General features: G+C 38.2%; 1 protein-coding gene across 8 annotated transcripts in view; it reads right to left on the reverse strand.

Annotated features, from left to right (window-relative positions):
* The window catches only part of Atf7 (activating transcription factor 7), a 106,123-nt gene that overhangs the window by 72,643 nt on the left and 20,889 nt on the right, over positions 1-12,591 (reverse strand). For all 8 annotated transcript variants that reach the window (XM_052749102.1, XM_052749103.1, XM_052749108.1 and 5 more), the window contains exon 2: positions 7,807-7,875. In XM_052749102.1, the coding sequence (XP_052605062.1) occupies positions 7,807-7,861 (55 nt within the window). In that variant the 5' untranslated portion in view covers positions 7,862-7,875. The remainder of the gene's footprint in view (positions 1-7,806; positions 7,876-12,591) is intronic.

Here is a 12,591-nt window from a genome sequence, read left to right on the forward strand (position 1 = left end):
AATTTTTTTAGAAATAAATCTATGACAAGTTTTCGCCAGCAAAATGCCAGAAGACTTTACTAACAGCTTCAAGAGACCCAGCGGGTCCAGAGGAGCAGTTACAGGCCATCTGGTGATTACTTATTATTATTTATACAGCACAGTTGATGTACACACAGATGTGTTATGAATCCACATACAGAGAAGACCTAACAAGGACTTCTGATAGAATGTTGACTACTGTGCAAGTCAATATGCATTAGAAATGCATTAACCAGAAAGAGAGAAAACACCAGCTTTTTCTTTTTTAATATGACAAATTAGCTGGAATATTATTTGATTAAAGAACAATGAGTTCCACATAGTGACAGCATCCTACCAGTCAAAAACCTAGGTATATGTGGTTTTGCAATGGTGAAGGGACTATCAGATCCAGCTTGTTAAAAAAGTAATAAATAAACAAATAGTAAAAATAAATGGTTGTTGGGGAGGAGTTTAAGCTTGGAAAGAACTACTGAGATAAGAAGATACAGGACTTCATTTTATTTTATTCTACCAGGAATATGCTGAGAACAATTCCAACACTCCCATTTTGTAATATTCAGTTGTATGCAGGAAAAACAAGAGTGAATAAATGAAAATTTCACTTTAATTTCCTCATTATAGCTACAATTAGATGCATATAGCAATCTTTTGGTTTTTGTTTGTTTGTTTGGCGGGGGAACAGACTAAAGCAAGGACACTTTAATATATTCCTTTAATAAACAGCATAATAAATAATAACACAAAGAGCTAAATTAACCAATCACATGTGTTTAAGGCAAGTGTCAAGAGATCAGATCTGACATTAAGAAACCTGAGTTTTATTCCTTGTTCTTAACTCCTCTGGACATTTTTTAAATCCTAGTCCCAATTTATGTATATAATATATAACTGTGCCCTAGTTCCATTACAAGTTACATAAAACCACAGAATTCTCAAAGCGGACTGTAAGTTATTATAAAATCAACATTTTACAAAAAATAAGGTTAACACTTGGCCTAATTGTGCATAATGCAGTATATTTTCAGCTGCGTGACAGCATGCAGTCACTCTTACCAGATGGGAACTAGATGAATTATTGAATGAAATATGAATTATTAAATGAAAATTTGAGTTTTTAAAAAACTCTTAGCAGGGAGTAAGGAAAAAAGCTTATTTGTTTGCCTGAAACTGCCTTCACCTGCCGTAGCATGTAAACACAGGATACACCACCACAATGGCATTTGACTACCTGATCCATTTCTTTCCTGGTTATTTGCTCCCTAACGTAAAGCATGAGTAATCAACATCAAGTCATTCTACTTTGCTTTTCTTTTGTGTTTACGCCAGATAACAGGGAAACTTGCCAAAGGGACATAGGATGAAAGATCCGGAGTTTCATAGTACCAGTATGGCCCTTTTAATGGGAAAGCTAGGATAATAGAAATAATCTCTATAGACTTGTGTTATATAGACAATAAAACATATACCTTTGTAGTATGCCAGCATTTAACCAATCATAGGAGCTATTTGTTGCCTCATCTATTACAGAGCAATAGAGATTTAAGGGATAATGCTCATGGAGGCAAAGGACACAAAGCAATAAACAGCTTTGGAGGCTGGTTAAATGCCAAGTGAAGCCAGGACTACAACACCATAAACATCACTCCTGCTATGACAAGATATGGAGGTACGAGAAGCTGCCCTCAATCCCGCTACAACTGGAATGCCACTGTTACTTTTTTTTTTTTTTCTTCAAGATGAGCTCTCATTTAACCCAGGCTGATCTCAAACTTTCTATACAGCTGAGGCCCTGGAGGTCTGTGTACTCTAGGAGAAAAAAAGATCTTGAGAGTAGATATCTGGGGTCACAATGGACAGAGAAATGTTCATTTCCCTTAAGGACAGGACTGATAAGCATAGTTACAACAGAAACTTTCCTCGGTGGTTGACAATGAAATACTGTCCTCAGAGGAAGTGTCCTCTTCTTCAGAAACAAGCTACACAATAAACAGATATGACCAGCTTCTACTTGAAAACTTGATGATGATATCCAGAAATTCTACTTAAATCTGCATAATTTGTTCTGCAAACCAGCATACATTTCTGAGAGGGTGACATAACAGTACAAATCTGTTGATCCCTTAGGAATGAAAGTTGGGGAGACAGCTCCATTGGTAAAGTGCTTGTCATGATGGCATGAGGTTCTGAGTTTGATCCCCAGCACCCATATGAAGAGCCAGGTGTGGTGGCTCTTACTTGTAATTCCAGAGCTGAGGAAACAGAGAAATGCAGATTCCTAGGTTTTCTGGTCAGCTAACCAGTCTGGCCTAACCAGCAAGCTTTAGGTCCCAGTGAAAGATGATCCTGCATCAAGCTGTTGAACACACACTGCAGGCTTAAGATCTGCACAGGATTAAGCCACCCAACGCTCCAGCCTGGACAGGGAGGGACTCATCAAGTTCCACCCCTTGCTGAGGAGCTATTGGCAGCTGATGGCTGTCGGGGTTGAGAATCAGTGTTTGGGGAATGTGGCCCTGAAGGCTACCTGTGCTCTAGTAGATGGTCCTACACCCAAGAATACAGAGAGCAGTAAGTAAGCAGATTCAGTGGATTTAAGGGGGGGAAAAGGGCACTTGAAGTTAGGAGGGTAGAGGGGGGCAGAGAAGGAAAAGAAGGGAAGGGAAATGAAGGACAGATTTGATCAAAACACAGTACATGTATTATGAAATTATCAACAAAACAAGATGGATCATGGATCCTGATGAATGACACCCAAGGCTGATCTCTTGCCTCTACATGCAAATATACACACATGCAAGCACACACACATATATATACACAACTTACACACACACACACACACACACACACACACACCAAAATGGGCAGAAGCAACCCAAAGTAAGTTATCTATTCACACATGAAATAACATCTCAAATTCAGGATTTCTGACAATGACCTAGTATGAATAGTTGCTTCCATTCTATGGGATTTATTATAGACTTTGAAGTAAAAGTAGCACCCCAAAATATTAAAAACTTACAGGAAATAAGCAGGATAAGATGGTATATAAATGTACTCCCAGCTACTTGGGAGGCCGAGGCAAGATGATCACTTGAGCCCAGAAGTTTTAGATTAGCCTGGGCAATATAATGAAGACCCACATTTTTGTTTGTTTGTTTGTTTTTGAGACAGGGTTTCTCTGTAAAGTTTTGGTGTCTGTCCTGTATTTCATTCTGTAGACCAGGCTGGCCTCAAACTCACAGAGATGTTCCTGGCTCTACCTCCCAAGTGCTGGGATTAAAGGCATGCACCAATACCACCTGGCTAATTAGAGTGTTTTTAAACAGAAGTTTCTTTTCTTTTTTTCTGTGTCGGGGATTGAACCAGGGTCTCATTTTTTTTTCATATTTTTTTAAGATTTAGTCAGGCAGTGGTGACACATGCCTTTAATCTCAGAACTCAGGAGGCAGAGGCAAGTGGATCTTTGAGTTCGAGGCCGGCCTGATCTACAGAGTGAGTTCCAGGACAGCCAGGGTTACACAGAGAAAGAAACCCTGTCTCAAAACAAACAAACAAACAAAATTTAATTTAATTTAATTTACATGCATATATATGTATATGAATATGTTAGATTCCCTAGAGTTGGACTTATAAGTGCTTGTGAGCCACCATGTGGGTGCTGGGAACCAAACTCAGGTCCTCTGCAAGAGAAGTACATGCTCTTAACTCCTGAACCATTTCTCCAACCCCTAAACTAGAGCCTCAAGAACACTAGGCGGCCAAGCAGCGGTGGCGCACACCTTTAATCCCAGCACTCGGGAGGCAGAGCCAGGTGGATCTCTGTGAGTTCAAGCCTGGTCTACAGAGTGAGATCCAGGACAGGCACCAAAACTACACAGAGAAACCCTGTCTCGAAAAACCAGAAAAAAAAAAAAAAACAAAGCAAAAACAAACAAACAAAACACAAGGCAAGCACTCCGATACAGAGCTACATCATCTGAGGGCTTTTAGTTTTTGAGACAGGTTCTCAGAAAGTTGCTTAGGTTGTCCTTGAACTTGTGATCCTCTTTCCTTAGTGTAATAATGGCTGGGATTACAGGTATGTTTAAGTGCACAGAGCTCTTAAATAGATGCTACCTCATAATTGCTTCAAAAGCCCACACAACTCCATTCAACTAGGCCTCTGTCAAAGGGGTATCTGGGGGATTGTTGCCTTAACAACACTAACCCATTCTCAGGAGGCAGCTCAGTTCTATTAATGACTGCTTGCACCACATTCCATAGAGAGGTTTTAGCAAGAATATTGTTTTCCCCAAGTTCTTCATGAGGGTGATGAGGCCTCAGAAGAAACAGTCTCAATAGGCCAATAGGAATAAGGGGACTAAAAATCTTATCATCTGTCTTTTTACACAGGAATGCAGACAGCACAATCTTCAGTAGCCATTTTTTTTTTAAGTACATGTAGTGTATTTAGAATTCAGCTGTGTCACATCAGACTGTTGGGAAGTAGATCATGAACACAATCCAAAAATAACAGCCATTAAAAACCTAGCAACCAAAACATGTTTATGGATCCATTGAGAGGCTGGTGGTTTTGATTATATAGTGGAGGGTATAATCTACTAGTCTATTTTAGGTAAATTTTCCTTTCACCTTCCCTTAATATTAAACTACATGGTGATTTCTGAGTTTAAAGATGTATATGGTACAGTCTGCAAAAGGAACAGATACAGAAACAAAGTAGAACTCCTTTAGTTCTCTTTGCTTTTTTTCCCCAGAGCTGGACTGAACCTAGAGCCTTGCACAAATTCGTGCACATTTACCTCTATTGAGCTAAACCTCCAACCCCACAATAAAAAAGGTTTTCGTTTGTTTGTTTCTTTGTTGCCTGTGCTCTGTGTACATGCAGTTTCCATGAAGGTCAGAAGAGGGTGTTGGATCCCCTGGAATTGGAGTTACACGTGTTTGTGAGCGGCCATATAGATGCTCAGAATCAAACCTGGGTCCTCTGCAAGATCAACAGTGCTCTTAACTTCTGAGCCAACTCTTTCTCCTTACTACTGTTTTTGAGACTTCTCTAAGATTATCACAGTTTCTTCCTGGGATTTACATAGACTTTTTGTTTCTACTACACTTGGAATAAATAATTTGAGTTAATAACAAGTAGATTACAAGTAACTTAAAGTCCTGTGGGGAGTTCCAAAATGAAACTGTTCTCAAGATTTAAGGAAGTTCGGGCTGGAGAGATAGCTCAGAGGTTAAGAGCACTGACTGCTCTTCCAGAGGTCCTGAGTTCAATTCCCAGCAACCACATGGTGGCCCACAACCATCTGTAACGAGATCTGGTGCCCTCTTCTGGCCTGCAGGCATACATGCTGTATACATAATAAATAAATCTTTGAAAAAAAAAAAAAAGATTTAAGGAAGTTCAATGGCATGCCAAATGGTAGTTTGCTTTACCAAATTTGCATCTTTTGCCACACTCTCTCTATTTCACATAGCATGAGGTGATCACATGCATCTGCTGAAATCTTATTCTGGAGCTATTTGTTACCAGATCTCAGAAGAAATATGAAGAAAGGACTAACTATAAGTGGAGAACTATAATCTTACTTGAATGAACAGTTTCTGATATGCAAAGGGGGTAAAGGGATGAGTCACATCGCCACCAAACTCTTAGGATGGAGCTTTCTAACCTATTTATTAAAGAAGTGATGATGTCCTCAAGTTCCAAACTCCATATCCAACTTCCCACTAGGGGGAAAAGCTATCCAAATCTAAAGACTTTACAGTGAATCATAAATATCGACACACAATTTGTAAATGTGGGAAAAGGCTCACAAGCAAAGCCCAACAAAACAGAGAAGCCAAAGTAAAAAGTCCTTACTATTTTCCTTTTTTTTTTTTTTTTGATATAGGGTTTCTCTGTGTAACTCTGGTTGTCTTGGAACTCACTCTGTAGACCAGGCTGGCCTCGAACTCAGAGATCTGCCTGCCTCAGCCTCACAAGTATTGGGAATAAAGGAATGAGCCATGACACCAGGCATTTTAAAGCTTTTTAAATTTTTTATTTTTATTTATTAGTAGTGTGTGTGTGTGTAAGTGCAGGTGTACACATGCCAGAGTGCACATGTGGAGGTCAGAGGATAATTTCAAGACTCCACTCTTTCTTTTCACCCTTCCCCACGGGATCCGATATAAATTTAGATTGTCAGGTTTGTTCAGCAAATACTTTTATCCTTTCAACCATTTTGGCCTCACCCTTAAAAGATCACTTTTTTCTCTGCCTCTGAGTGCTGTTATTAAAAGTGTGTACCCTCATGTCTGGATCACAAAAAATTTTTTTTTGTTTGTGAGGCAAGGTCTCATGTAGCCTGGGCTGGCCAGGAATGGTGGCACAAACCTTTAACGTAGATCTTTGTGAATTTGAGGCCGCCCTGGTCTACATAGAGAGTTCCAGGGCAGCCGGGGCTACACAGTGAGATTTTGTCTTTAAAAAAAAAAAAAAGGTCACATATGAGGAAAATAAACTCACCCAAAAATTCAGATTTTTCAAATAGTACAGGGGATTACTATGTATCAGCTGCAGGAGTCACAGCAAACAGCATTATTAAATTCCCACACATAAATTTAGAGGGATCATTTTACATTTTCTACCTTAATAATGCTATTTGAAAATAGAAGCACACCTACACATTTTTAAAAATTGTAAAAAAGGAAGAAAATACACTCTAGGACGCTTAATACTGTACAACACAATGGTTTGGTTTAAGTATCTTACCAGAACATTTCAGCCTCTTATGAAATCTGGAATCTTCTTTCTATGTCTTGTCACATCATCATCTCATCTACCTTTCAAATCCCAATTCTTAGAAATGCTTAGGACTTAGCTCTCTTTTTTTTTTTTTAAAGTATTTGCAATGTGTAATGAAACCGGTCTGTGATCTCATATACCACCAGTAAGTGTCACTGGACAGTTACATGACATATTTCTAACTGAATATAGTAGAGATTCTACAAAACGAAGGCAAGTAAAACTTTTATCCATTTTTTCATCATTTGTAGAAGCATTAGAAAAAGATCTAGGGGAAAAAGTTAATATACAAAATGAGAAACAAGGCAATTTCAACAGAATTATTTTATAGGAAGTGTAGGAAACACACCTGACAGAGGAGGCACACACACACAAACCATCAGGTGGGAGCCGACCTACAGAACCACACACGTGATGGTGTCAGACAGGGACACGTGTGAGGACACTGGGTGAGGCTCCAGTCTATGGTGGGTTTGTCTGTTCCTGATGGACTGACACCTGCCGCCTTAGCTGTTAACTTGACTTTTCTGATCAGCAATCAAAAGAAACATTTCTGTTTCCTATTTGAGAAATCCACAGAGACTCAGGAATTGGAGGCTTACAATAAATGGAAACCTTAGCTGACTGTCTAAATATGTTAAGCAGACTTTTATATACCTGAAGGTCAAGAAGAAGATATTTTTAAACCTGCTTTGTGTTTAGATGGATAGCTTTAGAAAGGAAGAGCAAGTAACACATATTCTTTAACACTGTGTGTTGGAAAACAAACATCAGTAGAATAACAAGATGGAAGAAAGCAAGGCAGATTTCATTACGGTGGAGTGCCTACACTTCCTCATAACTTGGATTTACACACTGCAAATCCTCTGATCTGATTACCTCCAGTGATCACGTAAAATACCAGCTTTAAACTCTTTGCCTTAGTGATAAAACAGCCACTTTGATTCACAACAAGACATTCACAATAAAGTATATTGTAAACGTACCTGTCCACAGCCCGGGGCATTGCACACAAACGGTCTGTCGTCTCCCATATTTCATAAAGCAGAGCAGAGCTGAGCGGGGGAAGGAGTAGGGGAAAAGTTATGTTAAATACGCTGGAGAAAAAAAATGGGCTTCAAAAATATCAAGCCTAGAAACAGGTGTTCCAAGAATGCCATCTATCAAAGCTGTAAACACAGGCTACTTTGGGGAGAATCATTAGACAGGTGGCATATGATCTACTGTGCCTCAATTGAAACTTTTAATTAGGAAAATTCAGACTCAAATAGTCCAGGAATTTTAAGCCTTTGCTGGGTTTTCCCTCTTTCTGTTACAGTATATAACACATTTCTCCAGTATACTGAATTACAACCAGTGCGGCTCTCTGTGTCAATAAATTCACTGAACGCTCGATGCGGAAGCCATATTTCTGAACTAGAGAAGACCAAAATTTGTCATTTAATTAATTAAGGGATTATAGGAGGGGTGCTCCATTTTACAGGGCTATAATCTGGCTCCCTGGTGTATAAACTATGAGACTGTTGGCAAGGGTCGTTTATCCCAGATTATTGCCAAAGAAAACAAAGCACCCATCCTATTGGACTACATGGGAAATTATTTTCATTAATAAAAAAATAAAAATAAAAACTTCCCCTCCCCACTGGGAGCCTCCTCTTCCTCCCCCACCACCAATCGTCTGTGGCAAATGAAGAAATATCAGTGCCCTTCCCCCCTCTGATTCTATTTATGGCTAGGTTTTTAAAAGCAGCAATAAAACAAATGTCGACTCTTTGGGGGTTTACTGGGTGAATATGTTCCGGCTGTTTGTGCTGCTCTCAGCCAGAGTTCTTGGGCTGCTCTGTTGCAGCCAACAGATGTGTGTTGCTGCAGGGGATAAAAGAAATGCACCACCATCCATCCCCTCTATTTCTCTGAAGAATTTAACAGAATTTATACTGTTTTTTTAAACGACTAAAGCTAATCTCTTGAACTGTCTATCAAAATTCTTTGTCAAACAACAAATGCAATCTGAATGCGTCGGGGAAATTTCTCATATTCCAACTAAGAATAAAAACCAGGCAGAGATGAATAATGACTAGAAATGCAAATCACAGTAAAAATATCCCAAAATATATAAACAATACTTTGGAAGGGTCAAAGAGAAAAGTGAGAGGAAGGATAAAAGTAGTCTTATAGAACAAGGTTCTAAGGACATTTCACACAACACAGAACAATACATAAAAGAATGTGGACAAGGGAAGATCAGTGAGGGATGATTGTTGAACTACATCTGGAAATAACTTCAGAACTGTAACCAAATCTCAAATTTCATACTGGAGATAAACCAAAATGTCAGGTCAATCTCAGTCAGGCCTGCATTAAAATAAAATGCTAACATGCTAGAATGAATCTAGTAACAGAAAACCAGGCTTAAAATAGAGGGCAATAAGGTAATATCTTTCCTATTCTCTTAGGAATTACTTTTGGGTTAGAAACCAGTATTTCTGGTTGTCTAATCAGTAATTCCACAACTAATCGGTGTTTAAAAGTGTGAGGTGCCTCATAAAATAGAAGGGGCTGCTTGGTCATCTTTCAATGTGATAGGAACATGGTCTAACTATGAAGGAAACTGATGCTTCAGTCCTGCTGTAATGGAATAGACTCTGTATGTACATACGTATACACAGATTTATATCACATTTAGCCAGGATAAATTGCTTCAATAAATTCTGCTCCTAGGAGAGGCCAGCTCAAGCCGATGATTGGGTACTGGGAAATGAGAGCTTCATTCTTCCTCACATAGCCCCAGGACAACAAGGTTTTCTGGTTGGTTGGTTTGTTTTAAACACATTTAAAAAACAAAAATAATTTATTTTTTAGTACTTTCTAGAACAATAACACATTATCAAAAAATAAGTAAATAAAAGCAAATAAATATAAAAACTATGGTCATTATGGCTGAAAACGCAGATCATCTTTGGAAAGCAAATCATTGCTATATGGGAATCCCTAACTGCTGTGCTGTAGATAATTTCACTCCTACCTCCAGAGCTTGTTTTCCTAACACAACCACAGATCAGAACTTGGCTTGAAAGGTTCCTTGTGTCTACTTCTATCAAGGTAGAAGTGGACAAAAGAATTAGGCAGAAGTCCTTACTTTTATATTGATTCTGGTACTTGGAGCCAAATTTTCTCTTTTATTGATTATTAGAAGGAAAAGGTTCTTTCTGGTAAGGAGTAGAAAGTGATTACATAAATTCTGAAACAATTTTCATCAAGCCACAAATTTCAAACCTTCAAAAAATGAGGATGATTATAATTTGGAATCTTTATTAAGAATTGTATAAAAACAAAATTGTGCCTTGCTAAAAAAGAAAAAGAAAGACTTTGGGAGAAAAAGCATTAAAATCTAACAGAAGTAAGCTTTTCTTTGGTCTTGAATGTTAAACTGGCAGCCACTAATAGGATTTCCTGCTTCTGTCCCAATTTGTAAGCCTTTGTTTTACCATTTTTACCAAACAGAGATCACAATGGGAGGAAGAAGTCTTTCTTTAAATGCCTAGTTATTCTTAAATCATCTCCTATTCTCAGGTCCCTTGTCATTTCCATCATTTTTGCATCCAAGAAAATTTAAATATTTAAGAATAATAATCTCTCTCCCCATTTAAAAATTTCCACTCACACCTTTTTAATTCTTCCTTCATTCTCCATCTGCTACATCAGTTGTGACACGCAAAGAATGCTTTTGGTTATTTCTATATGACAAACAAAAAACAACACATTTCTATAGTATGAACAGATGGAGACAAAAAGTGAAATCTTGAATGATGCTGCTGCCACTCAATGTGAACTTAACTCACAGCTCATCTGTAATTCTACCGCTTGACAAGCAGATCATGTGTCTAGGCATGACACTCACAGCGTATTGTCTCCTTCCTGATCTATTTTTTAGGATGAAATGTAAGAACTTTATAGGACTAAACGATAAATGATGAGAGGAATATACAAACTGAGAGATACTACCAAGAGTAAGTGAGATGCTTAAGACAAGAAAACAAAGATGCATTAAAAGGCTGTCCTTAGATGCCCAGGTCTACAGGGAAAAAGGCTCACGTACTCAGAGCAACCAAAATGCATAAATGATACAATTAGGATTTGCCTAAAAGTGAAACTCACCTGAATGCTGAAGACTAATTAAGAAAAATCAAGGTTTAGGGCCAGTGAGATGGTCCAGCAAGTAGAAGTACTTAATCTTAACTCAATCCCTAAAACCCAAAGGTAGATGGAAAGAATCAACTCCTGAAAGTTGTCCTCTGACCACCATATGCACACCATGGACATCCATACTCAATTACACAAGTTAGTAAAAAAAAAAAAAAAAAAAAATTTAAAGCCAATGTTTAAAGAATTAAATTTTTATAATAGTGTGTGTGTGTGTGTGTGTGTGTGTGTGTGTATTTGCATGTTAGTACAGGTGTCCTCAGAGACCAGAGGTGTTAGATCCCACTGCAGGTAGAGGAATGGACAGTTATAAGCCACCCAACATGGGTGCTGGAATATTTACATACTAAATGTTTGTCATAATAATATTTATGACTAACAAAGAATAGGAATTAAATGCTGAAATTAAGATACTATGTTACAACAGACTATATTGAAGACGTTAAGAATAACATTTTGACACTATTTAATGACATGAGAAAAAAGTAGTATTTAATGACATGAGAAAGTAGTGCTCATTTAATGAAAAACAATAATATAAAATCATGGGGCCAGGGAGATGGCTTGCAGCAGGTAAAAGTATTTGGCACACAAGCCTGACAATTTGAGTTCAATCCCTAGAACTCATGTAAAAAGAGGGGGGTGGCACACATCCATAATCCCATCCTATCATAGGATGGAAAGCGGTAATAGAAAAATCTACCAGAAGCTCAAAGGTCAACTAGCCTGGAGGACACCTATACAACAGAAGAGAACAGCCTCAACAAGGTTGAAGGTGAACTCTGACTTCCACGGTGTGCTGTGACATGCAAGTGCCAGCACTCACACATATACACAAAATGAATAAATGAATAAAAATTTAGATAAATAAAATTTCATATGAATTGTGATTCTAAATGCATAAAAAGAAGTAAGCAAAAAATAATGATTAAAAAAAGATAAAGGATGGGGACTTGTTTGCAGAGGTCCCAGCATCCACATGGTACCTCACAACCATCCATAACTCTAGTTCCAATAGTCTGACACCTTTAGAACTCCTCAGGCACTAGGCATGCATGTACATGGTACACAAACATACACATAGGGAAAACATTCATATATATAAAATAAATAATACTTTTAAAAAACAGATGAAGGCCAGGCGGTGGTAGTGCACGCCTTTAATCCCAGAACTCGGGAGGCAGAGGCAGGCAGATCTCTGTGAGTTCGAGGCCAGCCTGGGCTACAGAGTGAATTCCAGGACAGGCTCCAAAGCTATACAGAGAAACCCTGTCTTGAAAAACCAAAAAAGAAATAAACACAAAATTAAATACAAAATGAATAATCATTATGTCTAAGATAACTGTTTTCTAGATTACTTTATTTTCTTCTTTGTACTATTAGTATTCCAAGTCTATAATGATCAGAAATTGCTTTTAATAAATAAAAAAAATGGGCTAACAGGTAAACTGCTTGCCATACAAGCCTGAAACTTGAATTTGAATCCTGGAACCCATGTAAAGGCAGAAGGAGAAAACCAACTTTATAGTTGTTCTCAGACCTCCACATGTGTACCATGGCACATGGGC

Source organism: Peromyscus californicus, unplaced genomic scaffold, assembly GCF_007827085.1.
Source record: "Peromyscus californicus insignis strain IS unplaced genomic scaffold, ASM782708v3 Scaffold_20__1_contigs__length_68692818, whole genome shotgun sequence".
Taxonomy (NCBI): Eukaryota; Metazoa; Chordata; class Mammalia; order Rodentia; family Cricetidae; genus Peromyscus; species Peromyscus californicus.